This window comes from Periplaneta americana, chromosome 8 (assembly GCF_040183065.1).
Source record: "Periplaneta americana isolate PAMFEO1 chromosome 8, P.americana_PAMFEO1_priV1, whole genome shotgun sequence".
NCBI lineage: Eukaryota > Metazoa > Arthropoda > Insecta > Blattodea > Blattidae > Periplaneta > Periplaneta americana.
Genome location: NC_091124.1, coordinates 116560634 through 116584334, shown reverse-complemented (window position 1 = coordinate 116584334; position 23701 = coordinate 116560634). Strand labels below are relative to the sequence as shown.

At 34.6% G+C, this 23701-nt stretch overlaps 1 protein-coding gene and 1 non-coding gene across 5 annotated transcripts in view; one reads left to right on the top strand and one right to left on the bottom strand.

Annotated features, from left to right (window-relative positions):
• Positions 1-23701, bottom strand: part of LOC138704977 (probable multidrug resistance-associated protein lethal(2)03659) — a 456593-nt gene that overhangs the window by 54990 nt on the left and 377902 nt on the right. For all 4 annotated transcript variants that reach the window (XM_069833477.1, XM_069833479.1, XM_069833478.1 and 1 more), the window contains 3 exons: positions 18951-19030; positions 13800-13950; positions 4200-4306 (listed from right to left, as the gene is read on the bottom strand). In XM_069833477.1, coding sequence (XP_069689578.1) covers positions 4200-4306; positions 13800-13950; positions 18951-19030 — 338 coding nt within the window. The remainder of the gene's footprint in view (positions 1-4199; positions 4307-13799; positions 13951-18950; positions 19031-23701) is intronic.
• TRNAN-AUU (transfer RNA asparagine (anticodon AUU)) lies at positions 5219-5290 on the top strand. Its single transcript has one exon. It is a non-coding gene; the product is annotated as a tRNA-Asn (tRNA).

The following is a 23701-nucleotide window of genomic DNA, read 5'->3' as shown; positions in this document are numbered from 1 at the left end:
AAGCTCACATAAAGATTGTAATAAAATTAGTAAATAATAATACTAATAATAACTGAGTGAAAAAAGAGACGATGTTTAGATTGATGGATTAATATTAAATTATTATTAGTAGTATAATTAGTGCAGGTCATGTTGAGATAGTAACCAAGATAAAATAGAAAAATACACTTAGGATAGAAATAAACTTGTTTTACAATACATGGTACATAATATATATACAGGGAAGTCTGTCATATAAATTTTTTAATTCTGGATCTGAAAATTTCATTGCTTAAAGTAGTCAATTCTGGATGAAATTTTATTATCGAATTATATAGCCGTGGACCATAATTTGTACTGTGTAGTAAAGCAGCAGATGTGAAATATTTAGGTTCAACTAATTTAAGAATTTCATTTCGTCTCGTATTATGAGCATGTGGCTGAGCTACAAATTTCGTTCTATTTTTATGATAGAATTTCATTAAAGAGTATTCATAAATTTGGTCAATTCTAAAAACATTCAATTCAGAATGGATCAAATTTGTTGGATAATCCAGTCGCCTTTTCAAACAAATTTTGATTATACGTTTTTGCAACATAATTAGAGGAAAAAGAGCAGTTTTTGTAATGCCTCCCCATCCAATTATACCATATTGGATAACAGATTCAACTAGAGCCAAATAAACCAAACGTAATACGTGAGTAGGCAAGTAATGGCGAAGGTTTACAAATTTGTAAATTGTTTTACGTATTCTGTTACATAAAAAGGTGATTTGTCTATCCCATTTCAAGTGCTGATCAACAATAATTCCCAGGTATTTCACATCTACAGATTCTTTCAGGCAAGGGCATTTACAGGTTGTAGAGAGTTTACAAAATGAGTTGTGGATTATTAATTTTAAATGAGAAAGTGATTTCAATTTGTTCAATCCAGAGACTGTTAAAGAAAATGGCACCAAAGTAGTTTTAGTTATATTTAGAGATAGCAAATTTGCATCAAGCCAGTTTTTGATAAAATTTATACCTACATTGGCATGTTTATAAGTGTCCTCCCAAGTTAAACCACTGAAAATCACCACCGTATCATCAGCGTAAGAATAACAGGAGCCATTATGTACTTTCAAATCAATGTTTAATAAATCATTAATATATATTAAAAATAGAATAGGACCTAAAATTGTTCCCTGAGGGACACCTATATCAATATTTACATTTTCACTGATATTATCATCAATTTTGGTTACCTGAGTTCTTTTGTTTAAGTATGATTGAAATAACTTATGCGCAATACCCCTGACTCCTATATCAAATAATTTGTCCAGAAGTAAACGATGGTTCACCGTGTCAAAAGCTTTCCTTAAATCTAAGAAAATCCCTAAACATTTAGAACCGTTATCCAACTCCTGCATAATTTTACCAGTGACTTCAATAATTGCGTCATCCGTAGATAATTTATTTCTGAAGCCATACTGATGTTTGGAGAGAATTTCATTTTTCTCTAAGTAATTTACTAATCTGTTTTTTAAACATTTTTCTAATATCTTTGAGAAGCTAGAGAGCAAGGATATAGGTCTATAGTTATTCAGACTTTTTCTTTCCCCTGACTTATGGACCGGTACAACTACAGCATTTTTCAGAGATTCTGGGAAAACTCCTTGGGTGAGACATAGATTGAATACATAAACAAGCGGTTTTAATATATGTTTAATGATAATCTTTAATGTGTTACTTGTAATTTTGTCGATTCCCGGTGAGACATTATTTTTTAAGGATTTAACAATATTATAAATTTCTTCTTCGGTTACTGGTGATAAAAACATGGAGGAAGATGCGTGCTTATTATGGCCACTGCAATAATTTTTCGTGTTAAATGCCGATTTGTTGATGTTCGATGCAATGCTATGTCCTACTTTTGAGAAATATTTATTAAATTCATTAGCTATGTCTTTTTTGTTTTTAAATATTTCTCCCTCTTCATTTAAAATCTCTGATATGATACTATTTTGGTTCACATTTACGTCTGTGGCTTCATTAATAGTTTGCCAAAATTTCCTAGGATTATTTCGATACTTCTGAAATTGAGATTGATAATACTGAGTTTTCATGTTTCTTATAATAAGAGTTAAAGTATTTCTGTATTTTTTGTAATAATTTATTAGATTTATATTATCAGGTTCTTTTCTAATATTTCTGGCTAATTTGTCTCTTATACGGATTGACTTAATGATACCTGTGGTGATCCAGGGTTTTATTTTTCTTAATTTAGAAGATACTTTAAAGTAAGATACATCTGTGTTTATGTCTATATAATTAGATATTAAATTTTGGAATACTTGAAAGCACAATTCAGCATTTTCACAGTTAAGCACGGAATCCCAATTTTCTTTTTCTATAAGCGAAATTAGCTTATTGTAATTTATGTTTCTTTTTATATGGAGAGGATACTGAGATGTATTAGAGTTTTTAATTACAATTTCGAATAATGCAATAACTGCATAGTGGTCGGTAATAGCACTACACAAAACAGCAGGTACAAATTTCCAGTTACTCTTTGTTTTAAAAAATATGTGATCAAGGCAAGACTTAGAATCAGGCCGAGTGATAGAGTGTAAAAATTTGACAAAACCATATTCGTGTAAGATATTCATGTACCTATTGCCAGTACTGTCTAATTTGTCTTCTAGAATTTGTATGTTAATGTCTCCAACAATGATTTGATTGCTTGTGTCTTTAGAATTAAACAAAAATAGTTCAAAATTGTCTAAAAATTCATTTATACAATTGTTTGGGGATCTATATATCGCCACAATGGAGAATGGAGTATTATTACATATAAAATTAAGATGAATAGAATTACATTGTGGGATATCTACATGTACTATTGTGACATCAATATTATTTTTGCAGTAGACAACTAAACTATCGCATTTATTATATTTATTCGTTTTGACAAACTTTTTATAACCTGGTAAATCATAGCCAGAGTCATGATTTAACCAAGCCTCCGTCAATATAATGAAGTCGAAAGGATTATTAAAATTTTGCATAGTGGCACAGAATTCCAGGAAATGTTTATTTAAGCTGCGTATATTTAAGTGAAATAATTTAAAATCGTGTAAATTGTTACCAATGTAACTGTTGCAAGAGTTAAAGTCTTCCAAAACTGCTGTGCGAGTGTTATTATTAGCGGAATAATAATTTAGCTCATTTATTAGACAATCCATTGTTTAGAAATATTAACATTAAAAAGGATAACAAAAATCAGACAGTAAGACAATTACAATGTAATTAAGTCTTGGAAAGAATTTATCTTATAAGCAGGGCTCGTTTCATCCTTACGAATAAATACCTTGCAATCTCTCGTCCATACAAAACGGTACCCTTTCTGATTAGCTGCCTCTCTTGTTTTGTTTAGTAGGTCACGGGTGGCAATTGTCAAATGTTCACCAGCAGTCAGCCTCCCATCAGGTAGCAAAGGGTTGATCCTTTGTAGCGGAATTCCTGGGCCTTCTGGGTGTTTCCTCGCTTCTAACTTGAATTTCTGGAGCCATGTGTCTCGACTAATTCTTTTGTTGAACCTGACGACAATAGGCTTCGTCTTGCCGGGTTTTGCAGGTAGCCTATGTACAACACTTAAGTCAGCGACAAGCTCCGGTCCTCCGATGACTTCCGAAATATTTTGGACAATCATAGGAACGGATTCTTCCGGAGTTTCCGGAATCCCAAACACCAGTAGATTGTCTCTACGCGTGTACTGCTGTAGTTCATTTATTTGTTTCCACAAGAGTTCATTTTCCTTTTTTAGATCATGCACTTGCCCCTGTGTTGTTTTCAGATCTTCTTTCGTCTTACACAGCTCTTCGCTAAATGCATCAAACTTGTTTGACATGAACTGAACTGATTGCTGTAATGCACTTATCTCCAATTGTATACTTGATTTAAACTCATCAAACATTTGTTTTAGAGTAGATATTACTTTGCTGTCTCCACTCACTTCATTTCCGCTTTCACTTTCCACTTTACGGTTATTTTTTGGTCCCCCCATTGTAAAAGATTTCGCTGGAATACTGGGAGCAGCACAAGAAAACACGTCCACTCTCAACTACGGTCTGACCGGAACTGCCAATGATTTATAATTCTTTATTTAAACTGCAGAGGCTATACTAAGAATACATTTATATATTTATTACTAATATACTTATAAAAATTAACAATTTTACCTGATGACTATCAAATTCCTTCTCCAAAATGGCCTGGGCTCTGAATGCTCTAATGGTTGTAAGACCCTGTAGAGATGCATTCAGATGCTGGAACACAGGACTTCGAGCTGAAAATCAGGAGATTGTGAATTATTTTTGGTTTCAGCAGCAGCAGAAGAGCTTTGAAGTACAGACTTCATTAACGAAAAATTCAACAGTGGGGGAGAAATGGCCAACAAAGTTTGCCCAGAGGCCTCTGTCATGAACAGGTTTCGTTTATGTGTCAGAAAGCCTCTCATCCTACAGGAACTGTGTTGATTAGATTTGAACTCACGAACTTTGGACCCAACAGCTAGCATGGTACTAAAAGCCCTGTCCAGTTAAAAAAAAAAACACCTATTTATTTTATTAATTATTAAGACAGTTGACACTGAAAGAAGAACGCAAAAACTGCGCTTTTCTATGACGACTGGAACATTATTTTCCGTTGTAATATGACATGTTAAAGGTGATGATGTAACATCAGCCTGGATTGAAGCTGCGCGTGTAAACAAAGCAGTATTAAATAAGTGTGCTTGTCATAGCCTTCATTTTTAATCAGTATTTCTAAGACAATGCCCAGAATTAAACCATACCAGTTCAAACCCCAGAAGGAACCTAGGATAGAAGTGTCTAGTGAGTTCATTGAGAACAGAAATAGGTCCTAACAACACAGAGTGGTGCAATTGCGGTGAATGTAAGGTAATGCCAACAAGAGAAGAATGTGAATAATTTCAAGGGAAAAATTGTTCCGGGGCCGGGTATCGATCCCGGGACCGGAACAATTTTTCCCTTGAAATTATTCAAATCTGCTTTACAGGGAGCTTCACCTGAAAGACTAGATTTGCATAATATATACGTTACTGTGTACGTTAACAGAAAACCACAATTCCAAGCACACACAGAGATTGTGTGCACTCGTTGTGGGTCTCTGGCGTTTCGTCAGCCCACGTGAGTTGTGTGGATATAAAGAGAAAAGTTGAGACGGTGTCGGGTGGAGTTCCCGGGTAGCTCAGTGGTAGAGCGCTGGTACATTCAACCAGAGGTCCCGGGATCGATACCCGGCCCCGGAACAATTTTTCCTTGAAATTATTCAAATCTGCTTTACAGGGAGCTTCACCTGAAAGACTAGATTTGCAAGAGAAGAATGTTTTTATTTCAGCAAAATTATTAACATAAGTAAGGCAGTACAGAGTGTATAACTTTTCACGATTCTTTCGAAAGTGTTGTTCTAAATATACCTAGATATACTAAATACAGCTAGGCATTTAATGATGGTTAGGGCAGAGGCCTTTAGATAAGAGACGAGTAATCAATGTTTTATACACTAATTTTTCCAGTTCGCCTTTAATAGTACCCATCTGCAACATGAAATCTAAAATGTTATCAGTCATTATATCAATTGCAATAATGTTACGTATTTGCCACTAAACCAGGGTTCTGATATTGGCCATCACCAGCTATCCAAATTCTGTTTTATTTTCCCATAATTTACAACTGTTCGTCCCTTTGTCTTTTTTGTCCCAACACTCTTCTAAGTCCAGGACTGGTATGTGTTTTACTAATAATAAGAAAGACACTCTTTCAGCTTTCCCAATAACGGGACTGCCTCATTGAACAAAGCATAACACACACACAGAGTGGGGGGGGGGGAAGAAAAAAAAAATAGACCACAAAAGAGAAATGTGGGGAACGAACAAAAAAAGGGAAATTAAGTACAGGAAAAATAATAGCATACATATAACAGGCCTAAACATAGTAAACAAACAGATTAGACGTTCAAACAAAAGTTCTTCCTTTTTAGGAAACAAAGTACAGGTGGTATTTTAAAATGGCAAGTGATCCTCTGATAGCAGTAAGGGAAACATATCACGAATGAAGTCGTGAAGTCTCCTTCCACACAAATAAACAGCACTCAAAAAGTCGATTAGTGTGTAAACTACATATAGATTTATTCGAAACCAGCATATCTCTAAAATTGACTTTTTTTCGGTTATGTCTCTTCATGTGGAAGGTGACTATGTAACACATACCATCATGTCACAGAGCTCCTAAATTTATTGCTTCAGAAAAAGTTTGAAAATTAAAATCATACAATATAATGGATGTAGTTAAACTCACAAGTTTTCATATTATCATACATTTCTGTGAACTGTGTAGGTATTTGGTTTCAACATATAAGCATGGTCCCTCTTGAAGGTTTTACAGTTTTAACGAGTCTACTACATTTCATACAGAAAACAAAAAAGGGACAAGAGACATTCCCACATTACAAAGAACATTTTATTTTTTACTCCTTCACTTCGACAAACACATCACTTTCCATTTTCTCTTCGGTTCCATTACTGTCACTGTCTGATAGTGTGAATGATTTATCCTGGATTGTCACCGTTTCATTATACTTGTTGGTGTTGTTCAGTCAACTGTCCGAAGACAGGTCTGAACTTCACAAGTGATACCAACCAGGCACCACTTATAAGATAATAAAGCCAGGAGATAATGGGGTAGGCTGGCCAGTTCCTTTCACCCTCCATTGTGTACATCACCGACTAGTTACATATTACACTAATCAGCCAGAACCTCAATCAGAGGACAATGGTCGAGTGTAAGAGAAAAAATGATTTCAGTATAGGAGAAAGAATAGACAAGTTAGTGAGAGCAAATGTTTGACAATTCTCACTTTCAATTTGAAAATTTCTATGCATTTCACGTCCCATTTCACACTATGCATTGATTTTTGACAAAATGGTATAAAGTTGTGTCTCTTTGTTATTTGATTCTTCTTCTTGATATCCATCAGGCTGAATATCTTTTAAGAAACTTCACAACACTGAAAACTGCTACTCACTTCCGATTCCATTATTGCTTCAATACTGCTTTTCCTTAGATAAGTAATGTTTTCTTTCTTCCTTTTTAGTGACGAATTTAATACTTTTTTCTGTCTCCTTATTGTTCATAATCGTCTTCAGTGAAATTACAGAGCATACAATAAAGAAGTGTATGTGGTATTTGTGGACCTAAAAAAGACTTTTGACAGAGTGGATTGGAATAAACTGAAGGGAATCCTAAAGAAAATAGGTGTGGATTGAAAAAGAAAAGGCTGTTGAGTAATCTTTATATGAAACAACGAATCAAAGTCAGGATAGAAGAAATGTCAGAAGGAAGTGAAATTGGGAGAGTACGTCAAGGATGTCCTTTATCACCTATCATGTTCAACATCTACTTGGAGGATTTAGTAAAGAACTGTTTTCAGAACATGGGAGGAGTGATAATAGGAGGAAGAAGAATAAAGTGCATAAGATTTGCTGATGATATATGACTTTGTTAGCAGAAGAGGAGGGATATGCTGCTGGAGCTAAATGATAGCTGAGAGCAGTATGGGATGAAGATAAATGCAAATAAGACGAAGAGCATGGTCACAGAAAGAAAAATTAAGGAGGCAATCTTGCGAATTCTAAATGAGGCATTACAGCAAGTGGACAGTTTCAGATACTTGGGGTGTACTGTAAGGAGTAGCATGAGCTGCTGCCAGGAAGTGAAAAGGACAGCAATGGCCAAGGAAGCTTTTAATAAAAAAAGGAGTATATTCTACGGACCTCTGGAGAAAGAACTAAGGAAGATACTAATGAAGTGCTTTGTATGGAGTGTGGCATTGTATGGGGCAAAAACATGGACATTACAACGAAGTGAAAAGAAGTAAATAAAAGCATCTGAAATGTGGATATGGAGAAGGATGGAATGTTGTGAAGCAGACAGACAGAATAAGAAATGAAATTGTATTGGAAAAAGTGGGTGAAGAAAGAATGTGCGTCTTGATTATACAACTTTTAACACTGTATCACTTCGGGATATACACGTGAAAGAAATACAGTAATATTCCGAAGAAAGAATGATGCTAAAACTGAACAAGAAGAGGAAAAGGAATTGGCTGGGTCACTGGCTGAGAAGAAACTGTCTACTGAAGGATGCAGTGGAAGGAATGATGAATGGAAGAAGAGTTCGGGGCAGAAGATACCAGATGATAGAAGACATTAAGATATATGTAAGATATATGGATCACATGAGGAGACAAAGAGAAAGGCAGAAAATAGAAAAGATTGGAGAAAGCTGAGTTTGCAGTGAAAGACCTGCCCTTGGGCAGAACACTAAATGAATGAATGAATGAAAGAATGAATGAATGAACATGAGCATATCAATGGTGTCTGGGTAAAGGAATATACCTCAGTCAGACAAAATGAGTTTTGAGATAAATGAAAGCAAACAATTTTCTACGCAAATAAAACACATCAAATGCTAGCATTCTTTTGTTTTTTGCACACCCACTTGTAGAACTCAACTTGTGTATTCATCTGGGAAACAAAACTCCACCTGTACAAAAAATAAATTACAACCTCCCCTTACCCGAAACACCATTGATATTTGCTTGGAATTAAGTCTTTGTGATTAATCCTATTCAGTCAATTACATCGTCTCAATGACTTATGAAAACTTATATTTATTCTTCTTACAATGTTCAGAACGATTAGTACAATCAAAAACATTGCAAATCGTCACAATTATTGCAACAGTGGATAGAAACCAGCATGCTGAATGAAGTCAGTGAGCAGTATTGCAATGGTGAAATATAATTGCATATGCGGAGGCTTAGCTGACGTCATCATCACTATAAAACGAAACTTCACAAGAGGATTGTTAGAGAATGAATCGACCTACAACAGTCGGATTTCCTTTGCAGTTTTTATGAGAGAACAATCTCTTCCATTAGAAAACCTTGAAATTTAATCGGACAGGGCCTTTAAGGAAGTGATTCAGAATTAATGAGATAATGAAGCAATACTACAAGGATAACAATGGACTTAGAGACGATTTTTTTCACAGCACCTTTATCCACATAATGCATATCATTTGCCAAGTCTTCTGGTGAGAAGTCATCAGCTGACTGAGCTTAAGTTACATACAAAATACAATTTAACACTGAATTTGATGAAATAATTTACATATGTTGAAGTGTAATGCATACTTCGAGCCTTGATTTTAGTATTTGAAGAATGTAAAAGTCAGCAATATAATGAAATTCAAGTGCATAAACGGAAGTGTAATTTGTTTCCCCTAAAATATTTCATTAAAATATCTGAGTATATTTAAAATTTACGCTTCATCAACTGAAAGTAAGCATGTTGAAAGCTCACAAATTATATGCAAATTATTGATACGTAAAAATTAATGTTGAACACTAATTTATATGTAGCTAGTTTAATACCAGTATATGTAAAAGAGACAAAAATAAGCATTGTTTTGGGAATAAAAATACAGAGTAAATCAAAACCATGTTTTCAATTTCAATAATAATTACTCAAGTTTAATATAATGTTGTTAAACATTATTAGTACTGTCAGAAGGAAAACTCGCCAAGTTCTTTTTAAGACTCATAAAATTAAAAAAAGAAAAGCAAAACCTATAAACATTAAAGACATTCAATCAAATAAAAATGTTATAACAACAGATCCTGAATTAAAACTAATAATGTCACATTCAATAAAATTAATTATATTATTTATAATAAAATAAAAACCTAAAAAAAAATCTAAAAATAACTAAAAAGAAATCTAATAAAACAAACATTAAGCCTGTAATTAAGTTTCTGCCAAACTCTTTGCAGCATGTTGAGGTCAATATATCTGAGGACTGTTGTGATATGTATGCGTGCATGTCAACCAATATCATTACAAGTGGTGCTACAAGAACACGATCCTTGATGAACTCCACATGAAGAAATCACACAGGGTGAGATTTGGGGAACGTGATGGCCCATCATTGTGGTGATCATTCATTGAAGTGGTCCTGAACATTGTTATAATAATGAGGAGGGAGGGGTGTAACATCCTGTTGAAAGATAAAATCAGCATTGTTTTCTTCCAGTTGAGGGAGAAGCCACTGTTGCAGTATACCATGGTATGTAGCTTTCGCTTTTGCCACAATTTTTTCGAAGGGCCAGTAAATACTTTGACGGGAAATGACATAGATGACATTAAATTTGCGGGAATCACGTTCATGTTCCAAAATGTAAGGGTATTATCAATGTCACAAATCCTTACATTATGTCTGTTCACTTTTCTTGAAATATGGAATGTTGCTTCGTCACTAAAAGCTAACTCTTAAGGGAACGATCCTCTTCCACTAGTCTGAAAAGATCAGCACAGAAAGATGTTCGCAGGCCTATGTCAAGTGTTCTTCAGAGCTTGAAATAATTATAGAAGATAAGGTCTCATTTGCAAACATTTCTGCAGAAACCCCATACAGTTTTTTATGTGATACCATCTTCGACTTTCCCATTGGGTTGATTTCTGAGGGCTCACAATGTAGACTTACAAAATAAAAAAAAAAGGGGGGGGCACTTACTGCAAGCTGGCATTTTCGACATTTTATCCAGATATATTCATAATAATTAAAGGTAGGAATTTATACCACAACATGAGGATACACTGTGCTTAGACTGAAGCCCGAGGTATGGCCAGGTTACAACTAAAATGTGTTTTGTATCGCAGCAATTGAATGGGGATATGTTTCTCGTGCGTACAACTAACACTCTATGCATACTTAACCTTGTAGTCTCTGTGAGTAAATTCCTACTTTTAATAATAATGTCTATATTAATTCATATCAGTCTGCAGTAACTATTAAGTTTCGTTAAACTCAACCCAGATTGTTCACAATACCTTTTAACATTCTTCAGGATCAGAACATTTATCAGAATTGTGTAGAAATCCATGCACAAAGTCTTTGGCTTTTACACTCCGAACAGAGAATTGACTCCATTCATCAGTCCACACTCTTTCTGATGATGCATTGGTTCCCAATATTCATAAAAAAAAATTATAAAGTTTTTAAAATTAATATCTCCATTTTTCATAACTTGAAATGTTTCAGTCCACGTCTCACCAGTTTTCACACCATATTGGCTCCACCATTCTAATTTCGCTGTAGATATATTCCTTATATGATTCACTTCATTGAATAGAAGCTCTTCATCCATCACTTCAAATATATTTGTGTCAATTTTCAAACTACTTTGGAAACACTTTTGAACATCACTCTAAGATGCAGCACCCACTTAAAATTATGTACTAGTTCAGTGGTCGTCAGCATGCGCTGAAATGGGTAAAAGGTAAGGAGTATCTCGGAATATGCAGCATTGTGCAGAAGGGAGAGAGAGAAAGCATACCCGCCAGCAGCCATGATTGCATGATAGTGCAATGTCTTATCAGTGGGTAAGAGACGTCAGCTCGAGGATGCACTGTGCTGATGACTGCTGTACCAGTTCGTCGAAAGGTTTGCTCCAGATTTCCAGATATTCCAGGGAGACTGTATCACAAAAAATATTATCGAAAAAATCAGGATACCGTCTTCTACCAGCTGATTATTTATTTCCAGGACAATAGATGTTAAAAATGGTTGCTCCTTTCTATTGAAACCCTGTTTTATAACAGCCTCTGTTATTCTGCTACTTTACTGTCATAAATATATTCTTCTTCTATCTTTTTAATGACATTAGTGCATAGTTAAATTGGCTAAGAATGAACTTTAAATAAAGAACGGACTGTGGATTGCTGAAAAAGTCCTTCAAGATATTGGGATTTCCATCTTGGAAAAGAAAGCCTGAAGTACATTGTCTCCTAATAGAAAATATAAAAACTACTTATCTATCTGCCTTAGGTGTCGAAAAACTCACTACCCATTAGCAATATTATTTTTTAAATGACTTCGGATGTTTTAAGAAGTTTCGGGATAACGAGATTATGAACAAAAATTATTTTTTAAGACTAAAAGAAAAATGGACTTTTGGTGTCCCTTTTACACTTCTCTCGAGATGTGAGGCAAGAGACCGAAAAAGGAAACAATTCTGTTAAAAATGGGCCATCTGATCACCATATCCTAACAAAACTTATGTGGAAACGCTCCACTGCTTCTTCTTCTTCTGTTGACAGCCATCCCATCTATTTTCACTTGAAAATGCAGCCCATGTCTTGAAAGTGTACATACCACTGGGTGGGTGGGTCTGTCCCAAATTTTATCTAGAAATGCTTTGAGTGCTCCCAGCAGACTTGTTAAATAAAAATCACGAACATAGACTGCTTTATGTTCTCCATTTGTCGCCATTTTCCTTAGCTGTCCTGTCCTGTCCTGTCCTGGAGGAAGGCAGTGGAATAATTTTGAGGGAATTTAATTTTGAGAGTTTATCTTCCAAAGCACACATCTTACAAGAAGATATGCTCAAAAGATTTCGCAAAATAAATTACTGAAATTGGGTTTTACTCTGCATGATCCTGTAACCTGCAGAGGATGACAGATGAAAGATTTTTTCAGATATTAAAGGGTGATTCGAATATCCAATATGACTCATTGGAACAATAAGTGGCACAATTCTTGAGGTCTTAAAAATGCTGAACACTCTCTCTTCTGGGTCAATAAAATATGAAGGTTCCATACTGAGGAGTAACAAAGGTGAAGACCCTAACGACATCCTTAAAGAGGATGACAGGGCAGACTTGAGGGAACAAGAAATATCATTATAGCCAGTTAACTACAACTGTCACAGAATACAACCAGATGAAAAACTTAAAAATTAATAATATTTCTTTAAATCACTAGATTCATCACTCAAGTTCTGAAATGTGTAACAGTGCAGAAATACAAAAAATAAAAATACATTACATATTGACATTATGAAATACTGATCGAACAGTTTAAAAGTCCCGAAACATTAGTCAGCTGTTCAGAGGCCAAGCCCCACGCAATTGTTGGCATTCCCCTTCAAGAAAGTGCAGTGCTCTTCCTGTGTGCAGTCAGTCCTGAGTGAGATTCCATTGGAGTAGGACAGTCGTGAGTGAGATTTCATTAGACTGCAGTAGTGTTGTACAATGGTGAGATATTCACTGCATCATTGTACATTCATCTTGAAGACTTGCATCAAGTGCAGAAAGGAGATTTTCGAGGACTATATTTCAAGACAGTTCCTATTTCATCAAGTTTTTCTTCTATAAACACATGAAGTCTTAGTTTCCCTCCCCCCCAATTAGTCGTAGAACTTGTACTCCCAAATGAAATCTCACTTACGACTGCACAGCATAACTACTGTCCTACTCTAATGAAATCTCACTCACGACTGACTGCAATCAGGAAGAGTACCGCACTTTCATGGAAAGGGATAACAATGATTGCATGGGGCTAGGGTTGCCAACCAGCCGAGCAATGGTTTACGCGTTTTTAACTGTTCACACTTGTGTTTAAGTTTCTATTAATATTTCATTGCTGGTTTTGTTTTCAATTTTTTTAACATGCTTTCACGTGCCTCGTAAACTTTCCTTTTATATTTATCTGTTTTCCATGTACATTTCACTAAAATTATGTTATTCTGGATTTGTTCTGCTTTTCTTATTGCCAACTTATAACGAAATATCAGTAACAGGTCAAAGAAGCAGAATATAGCCTATAAATAAATTTCTGAATATAGAAAGAGAACTGTAAAAGACCCAATTCCCTGAGTGTGGCGATGATTAGAACTCTGAAAATGTCCCTACTTACTCAGTCCTTCAAGTCTTTTGACACTGCGTGAAGTGGACAAATAAACATTGCGCAGCAGGTAGAATGTGACACCAACAAAGAAAGTTGGAATAAGCAACCAGAAGTTGACGACTGCTACCACTATGATGATTCCACACATTGTCAATCCAATCTATAAATACAACAATTATATAAAGGAACAACAATAACAAATTATCTAGAATAATAATTGTAATAATCAGCAGCAGTAGTGATGATGGATGTGGTGTTGATGGTGGTATTGATAGTAGCATAATATTTTTATCAGTATGTTAATCCAATATTTCTCACATTATGGTCTGCGATGATCATCAAGGTCTGCCTTTGTGGTCTTCTGAGATTGAACATGTATTTGGTAAAAACCGAGCATTTGTCCGAGAAAGACTGGAAAAAAAAAAAACTCTGTACCGTAGTTGAGAACCACAAAGTAACAGAATTTCTGTTGCAAAAGTTTTCTTTCGTAAAAACACATGTTCAACACTGTTTATGGCTTTATGGGGTTTGGAAATTCCATACAGCTTGCATCTATCTTTTTCTCTCCCAGGACTGACATTTTATGAAATTTATGACTGTAGAGGTCTCACAAGGAGGGATTACCAATGACAGGAATGATAACGAAACAATTCAATAAGGAAGAGCAGGTGACAAGAAAGGTCACGAGATAACTTGAATGATATTCAAGAGTACATTCGGAAGAGAAATGACAGCGATAGAATCAGTCTTGCATTGTGATGGTTGCATTACAGTTTTAGTTTCACTTCCAATACATGAAAATATGTGTCTTGTTCCAAGTGCGTTTATTTTATTATATGTAGTGATGGAGCATTCCCCTCGCAGAGTATCATTATTTTATTCGTTAACATATGTTGCGCATTTAATTTGCTTCGGATTTTTCTCTTGCTACGCTCTTCATTTCCACAGGCGATGTCCCCATCTGTTCATCTTCTTGGAAGGGGGAGTACTTCCATCGGCCCGTACCCCTCGCTCCCTCAGCTTTCCTACATACACACGTCAAAACAGACAGTAACGCCTCCACATGATGGCTTTTCGATAAACGTTCCTTGCACGACCTATACCTAATCTACTCTCACCTACAAACAGAGGGAATTACTGTTGCAACATTTTCTTACGTGTAAGCATGTGTTGGAAACGGTTCGAAAATTTGATTTTTATTGTTGTCTCTCTACTGGACTCAGACAAAGAAAGGGAATTGCCATTCCAAATATTTAATTTTTATTACATGGAAACATGTGTTGTACACAGTTCGGAAATTAAATTTTAAAATTTTATCGTTGTGTCTCTTCTCTGCTTGATAGCTTTCAGTTGTTTGAAAATCTTCTAATGTGGTGGATGTTAGCCTGTAGTTGACTGTGACCTGTGTTAAATAGTACACATTATACATAATGGAAAACTGGCTACGAACCAGGACATTGAAAAGAAAGGAATGTGATCATGACACATTTCATGTAGGCAGTGCTAATAGTGCAGAAGTTGTGAGAGAATCTGATATTAATATCAGCGTAGTTTGTGCCATTAAAGAAGTATCTAGGGGTAGCTGTTCAAAGAAAAAATATTTCGAAAATACAACAAGAGTTATTTGGATTTACTTGGTGTGGCAATAAAGGTGAACCAAAACCTCGATACATTATATGTTATGAAGTGCTTTCGAATGAGTGTATGAAATTGAAATGACACTTAAAAATGAAACACGCAAGTATGAAAAGTAAACTCGTCGATATTTTCAGAGATGAGAAGAAAAACTCAACAAAACATTTTTCCACTTTTTTTGCCAAAAAAATGTTCAGTGTTGCGTGCTATTCAAACAATCTATAAAGAGGTAACACGACTTATGAAGTTGTGTCTTGACATTCCCCCGAGCACACTCAAAAGGGTAAAAATTTATCTTCGTATTCAATGAAGAATGAAGAATTAAGTTCTCTCAGTACAATCGCATTGAAAAGAAACTGGTTAAACAACTTGCTATTGATCAGAGTTTCAGAGTTTTGAAACCATGAAGAATCGACTCCTGGACCTGCTGTATTAAAAATACAAGGTAAGCAAATTTTTTTCAGCCTACCCATTAGCTTCGCCACTACATTCTACTAACCGTACTGATACACTTCTCTTGGAAGACCAACATTCACACAATCTCGAGCAACCTGTCACTAACCTGATCAATGAAATAACAAAGTCCTGACAGTTATTTCAAGAAGCAAGCTGATACAGCCACTTCAAAAACACAAGCCATTTATATCACAGACTTCCATTCCTCGAGACCACGATAAACTTTCTTAATCTTCTAAATAACTTTCTCTTACGTCCTATGCACGCCTAACTTTTAACAAATGCATCTGTCTTCTGAATTATTCATTGATAGAAGTGGCAGTTTTCAATAGTGTTCATTGCACATTAGTTTTATTGCTTGCAGTCACCATAATGTACATCTTCTGTTTGGTTACGACCTTTTTGTTTCTGTATGTAAACACGACATTTTGTAGGTTTGCTGTCCTTGTGACATATGCATTTAAGAGTGTATCAATGTTAAGGCCATTAAACAAACGTATCATCCTATTAAAACATGGAATTGGGTGTTTATAGAGTTGTACGGAGTTTATTAAGCTTTTCTGTTAAAGTCCTTTAAAAATGCAGTAAACTGAATAACTTTTTATTAAATTCACTTAATGTGATAGTGTTAAGGGGTGATATTTCTTGTAGTATACATAATTTTCTTCCCGGTTAGATTTTACTCTTGGAACGAATTGTCATTATATCATGGGTTTAAATGATTTGTTTACCATTATTTCAATAACTTCAATTTTGTGGAATGAATAAATTATGATAATCGAAGCTCTGCTGCATTACCATTATCATCGTTCCACAACAACTACATACCTTATCACTACCACCACCAACACCACAACTATCAATATTATTATCATTAATTTTATTATCACCATCGTCATTACCATATTCTCATCACCACTAGCATTATTGTCGTGACTGTTGTTGAACATTACTGTTATGGAGACAGTATACGTATGTGATGCTAATGACACATCAGCATAATGTAAACATGACATTCAATAGATTGTTGTTGTACTTTCTCATTATAAGTATAAGTAGAAAGTCCTGTGATGCTGCAAAAAAAATAATTTAGAGATTTTCACGGGAATACACGTTTTCAGCATTCTCAATACTAAAAAAATGGTATGTTTCATATACAAAAATGAGCTAGACAATTTATTATAGTTATAAAAAGTTATTTAAACTTTTTATTGCGAATATTCAAGGACCTAAAATACCACAAGTTACACCAGGCCAAGCATAAAGGGAAGTGGACACTGCTTCACTATTCAACAATTAGAATCTTTGTAAACATATTTGTTACACTTGAGCATAGACTAGCTGAGGGGTGTTCCAGGTGTGCCTGTGCACACCCTAATAAGACGTCAACAAAAGTTTACCCAATTTCTTAAATATTCTTTTATATCTTGGCATAAGCTTGTATTTTCGCTAATCTGCCATAAAGATATATTATGTGCCCTTTCACAAAAAAATAGCCTTTTTTGGTCAGAAATTGCTCTTTTCACATGTCAGTTTGCAAGATCGATGCACATGGAAATGTTAAAGTGAGAGAAGGGGGATGAATTATCTTTAACACACCCATATAAAAAGTTTTGGCTACGCCTTTGATGTGAGTGAACTACTGAAGCAAAGTCAAATATATTTTAATATTCACATCACTTAAACGCAAATTTCCGTAAATAAAAAATAATATTAGAAACAATTATACACAGAGATGCATTTGTAACTTGCGAGTTGGAGATACCGAATTTTTGCGACGAAAGTCACAAACTGAAATGTACTTTTTATTCTGCACGTAAGTTTCCACTATACGTCAACAACTATCAAAACTCCACTGAGGCAGGTTACTACCTCACTGTTGTGTTGGACGTGGAGTCTTCCTCCATTAATCAGAACCATTGTTGCTACTGATTGACAAGTCATGCATCATAGCTATCACTTAAACCTTTTTCTAACGAAATTATTATTCTGTCAGTTTCCTGGAACACCTCTTAGTTACGCCTATGCTCAAGTGTAACAAATGTGTTTACAAAGAATTCTAATTGTTGAATAGTGAAGCAGTGTCCACTTCCCTTTATGCTTGGCCTGATGTAACTTGTTGTATTTTGGGTCTTTGAATATTCGCAATGAAAAATATAAATAACTTTTTATGACTATAATAATAAATTTCTCTGCAACATAACCAATTAAGAAATCTTACATTTGTTATACTGCGGTGACACAAACATCTTAAAAAATCTACAAACAATACTTTTCAACACGCTTTTTTTTCCTTATTAGAATCTGACTACTACTTTTTGAGTTATTATTAATTAGGCCTATATAAAATGTGAGAATATTCTGCTTCAATGAAAGTTTACGAAAGTAACACCTTCTTCCCTTATTGGCTAACAATTAGGAAGGAGGAAGTGAATAGTATAATGTAAGGAGGAAGTGAATAGTATAGTGTGTCACTCTTTAAGATTGGCGCATGTGCAGACCATCGGAGTTTACGAAGTTCCTCTAAAGAAACATATTCTACCTAATACAATGTTATAATGACAAACATCACTGGATAGTCAGGAGAAGATGGCATAAATGTCAATAACTTATAGCATGTGCTGTAACTGCTCTCAAATTATACATTGACCTCACTGTAGTATATGTATATATATTTTATGAAAATTAATTCCATGTATCCTATTTACCTATTTATACTGTGCAATGTATAATATTAATGTAGTAAAATGTCTTAATTCTAGAATGATAAAGAATGTCGTTTGTGTGCAATCCAGAAAACGAAAGTTCATCTTATTGTAGCATATTAAGTGATTACATTTATGGATGTCCTTTAAATAATAGTTCGAAGAAATAAACTATAAACAGTGTTATCACTTGCAACATGATAAAGGTACCGTACTGTACAGAATTGTTGCAAGATGTGTAAAATGTACAATAGGAAAGGATATGTCATCTTTCTGCCTCATTTTCTTTCCAATTACTTTCAGCATGTTCATAAGTCTCTCTGTCTCATGTCCAATTTCTTGCCACTGCTTTCGATATTCTTACCTGCAAACAGTCTATCATCGCAGCTGGCAGCATCTCATCAATAGCTCCTGTGTCCTTAGAAAACCGGTTCAATATTCTACCTGAAAAAACATAACCAAACCTTCGTAACTATAAAAAAAGTTTCCAAATCACTATCTCCCTCTAAAATGGCGAAACATAACATGTGTAAATAAAACTCTAATAATTTGAAATTACTCTGACAGTGTTTTCCGTACCATACTTTCTTATTATGGTAGTGCACCAAAACACTAATCACAGAAACTGTTAAAGTGAGAAGGAAGGAACAGTTTCCTTCATTCATAAAAACCTTAATTATTTTAAAAGGAACTCTAAAATTCATGACCGTAACACTAGAGCTGCCAACAACTTGCATATAAACTGTCAGACTATTACCAAAAGTCTTAACAGTACTTTTCATATAGATATCTTATGATATACCGGTAACAAGATACCTGGAAATATTAAACATTTTAATTATGAATGTTTCAAAAACAGAGTAAAAACTATTTTGCTTTAGTCCATGACTTTCAAAATTACTGATTTTTTATATTAAAGCAACAAAATAGAACACCCACCTTTATTACTGTTGCACACAATTCTTTACCCTAACAATAGTAATAACAAATATACAGAATAACTAGGCTGAGATAAAGTCTCTTGGCTCTTAAAGGATCAACTGCTCTCCAAATAAATCACCTCACACGATAACTTTGTTAATGTAACCTCATTATGTATCTTGTTTTTATTTAAGCTATATTACTTATTCTATTTTTTAGATGCGTTTGTAAACTGGAATTAATTAACTTCTTATTTATTGTATTTTTTGGTAGTTTCACTATTTATTTGAAGAACTTATGTTAAAATTAAAATTAAATTTGTACGGTATTAGAAATCTTACAGAGCGAGAGAGAGGAAGGAAGGGAGAGAGAAAGAGAGGGAGGAGAGGGGGAGGGGAGGGGGAGGGGGAGAGTGAGAGAGAGAGAGAGAGTGAGTGTGTGTGTGTATGCGCGCATGCGTGTGCACCTAATGACGAACCTGTAATCTGTAATAGATTGTACAGGGAATAAATAAGTGAAATAAAATAAGTGAAGGAAAGAGACAGACATATTCTGTGCTTGTCTCTACTCAAGCCTAACTGTTCAGTCCCCACAAAGATATCGTCCCTGCTAGCCAGTGGTATGCACATGGGGTATAAAAATTCAAATAAGAATAAACAGTATACCCATAATAAATTTGGAATAGAAAATATCACTACAGTTGCTCCCCCATTAAGCAGTGACGTTATCTAAACAGATAATGTGTGCCATATATACCATTACAATATCTTAAGACCAATTTTCAGGAGTTATGTATCAATGCCGATACCAGTTTTATATGCAGACTATCTCATACTTATGACGAAACATAAGATGAATTCCAAACTCTAATCATCTCAACCAAGTAGTAAGACACAATAATTTCAATTGCCAAAACTACGACCTTGGTAATATGTAGAAGAGATGTGGAAATGTTAATTATGACTTTATATTAATTTCTACAGAAAATACAAAAATATAACAAATAGGAGTTTTGAAAGGATTCTTTGTGAAAAAGAAATCAATTAAGAATCATTACACATTACATCAAAATAAGCATTACAATATCATGGGAATGAGGTCTGAATTCGTAACAAATGACAGAACAAAACTTAGAAGCTATAAAAATAAAGTTTTGAGATTATTTAATCGATTTATTACAGCCTTACTTATAAAAAAAGAGATACATCAATACGTGAAAAATTAAAAGTGATCAATATTTAGACAAGACAAATGCAATGGATGATGACAGTCACTATGATTCTAACGCAAAACATATGTTCTGCCATTCTTTCAAATGCTTTTCATATGTCAGTATATATATATGAGTAGCTTAATATCAAAGACGGATCTGTCGTCTCCATAGTTTTGATCTAGAGACAATTTTTTAATTCACAATGTTCTTTGTAATATTTAACACAATTTATTTTATAAATTTAGTGTTAGAGTTTGCATATGGTTTCACTATAACTGGAAAGAGCATGAAAAATTGTATAAAAAACCACAGCTATCTAAATTTCGATTGAGGTCAGATGTCCATCTTTGATATTAAGCTACTCATATGCATGTATTCATTCATTCATTTATGTTACTTGTGGTGGTAGTATGGATGGAATGTCTTCACCACTACCACTGGATAACCAATAAAATACTGATAAGATCAAGAGTAGCTTGAAATTGCTTAGAACAAAATAATGCATACACTCATGATCTGTTGTTGATTTGCAAATATTACACGTTCGTCCTCATCATCAACATTTACTACTCACTACCAACTAAAAGTATAGTCACATGTTGCTACTTTTGCAGTGCTGCAGTACAAAAAATTGATGTACTGCGACGTGTGAACAATGATGCAACCCGAAAAGTAGCAGCTGTTGAACCTGCTGCTCGTTACTTTTTCATGCTGGGTGCAGCTTAGAAGTAGCAACGTGTGAACAGGGTCTGAGGATTGCAGTCGCAACATTTTTGATATCGGTTTTGTTGAAACTTTTGCAGCGGTTGCATTGCCACCCAAATGTGCCAATGATACTTTTATTTTTTGGATATATTTTAATGTTGTTGTTGTTGTTGTCTAGTGCCTTGCATTTGGCAATGAAGCCATTAGCAATCATGCTTTCCAATACTTTTGAACTGTAGTTTCTTCTGATCTTAATGCTTCACAGGTCTGCAAGTGGTCTTCATTCATTTCTGCTGGATCATTACACAGGACACATATGGGTGAAACTGAGATACCTATTCTGTAGAGATGACTTGCTAGACAGTCATGATTTGTCAATAGTCTGAAGGCTGCAACTGCTGTTTTCCTTGGTCTCTGGGGGACTATATCTGGGTTGGAAAGTAGTGTAATCCATTTTTTGTCTTTAGCATTTGATTCTATTTCTTGTAGGTATGAATGAGAAAATTTTGTAGTGATCAAGCGTTTTATTGAGGAATATGAGAAATTAAATTTAGACTTTTGTTTTATTGTTGTGCCTTTCTTGGCAAGTGTGTCTGCGGTTTCATTCCCCATGACTCCACAGTGTGCTGGAATCCATTGGAGATGGACAATCTTATTAACTTTTTGGAGTTGTGTTAACATTTTGTAGCATTCTCTTATTTTTGTTGACTTCTTTGTAGCATTTGAACGTATTCCCTGAATTGCAGCTTTAGAATCTGAAAGAATTACTGTCTTGTTATATTTATTTAAGGGAAGATTTAATAATTGGCGGAGAGCAATGTGTATAGCCTCTATTTCACCATCATAATTTGTTGTGTTTCTGCCAACAGAATGATAAAAGGAAAAATGTGTACATGTAACTCCAGCTCCAATAAGGTTTTCTGTGGTTGATCCATCAGTATATATGTGTAGCCATTCTTCTGTAGAGTATCTAGTTTTGATCGTTTCCAGTGCTAGAAGTTCTTGTATTTCTTTTGGTGTGTCTGATTTACTTATTTCCTCTGTTAATTCCAAACTGAAGGTAGGTTGCAATAATTCCAATGGATTTTCTCTTATAAGTAAATTTTCTCTGGTGTTAGGAATGTTCAATTTGGATTTAATCTGTGTTACTTTTCTAGGAAACTACTATGAGTTCTAAGGATTGAAGAAGGGAGGTTCTTTTCTGTCCATTTATAGTTTGGCTCATGTTGGAGCAGTGCTTGTTCTTCTATTTTTGATGTTATCGATGGGATCCGTGTTAAGGCAAGCATGGCATCAACAGGTGTGGATTTAACTGCTCCAGTGATTAGGCGAAGAGCCTGATTTTGTATTTGTTCAAGTTTATTGATGTTAGCATTTGCTGCTGTTATTAAAGCTTCAGAACAGTACAAGAGGTTTGGTTTAATATACATTTTGTATGTTGTATTAAGGACTCTCCTTGAGCAGCCCCATTTAGCACCAGCTAACCTTTTCAGGATTTGCAGTTTCTTTTCAACCTTTTCTGAGATGTTTGTTATATGTTTTTTCCAACTAAGTTTTCTGTCGAAAGTGATGCCCAAGTATTTGGCATCATCAACTGCTTTGAGTGGTTTATCATTATAATTTATGTTAATATTCACTGGTTTATATTTTAGTGTAAATAATTCATAAGTTGTTTTTTCTACATTAATAGTCATGAGGTTTTTGGAGCTCCATTCATGTACTTTGTTTAGGGCTGTTTCTATTCTGTCTTTAATTAATTTAGGTTTTTTTGGAGAGCCTGGAGTCCAAATGACTACGTCATCAGCAAATAAAGCAATTTTGGTTTCTGAAGTTTGTATTATTGATGGAAGGTCGTTTATATAAATATTAAAGAGCGTTGTGCTCAGAACAGCACCTTGTGGAAGTCCTCGGTGTGTTTGTTTATATTTGGAAATGTTTGTATTATATTTTGTAGCACAAAATCTTTGTGAAATAAACTGGGTTATCCATTTCAGCATGTTACTTTTTACACCTATTGATTGCAACTTCTCAATTAATTTATTTCTCCAGACTGAGTCATATGCTGACTGAAAATCAATGAATACTGCTAAGGTGTCCTCTTGTCTATTGAAAGCTTCCTTGATGTCTTGGCTTAGTAGAAGTACATTTTCACTTGTACTATGATTCTGTCTGAAGCAAGTCTAGATGCTACCATTCTTTCCATCACTTTTGCAATAACGCTGGTTAAAGATATTGGTCTGAAGCTATTAATATTGTTTGAAGGTTTATGTTTCTTT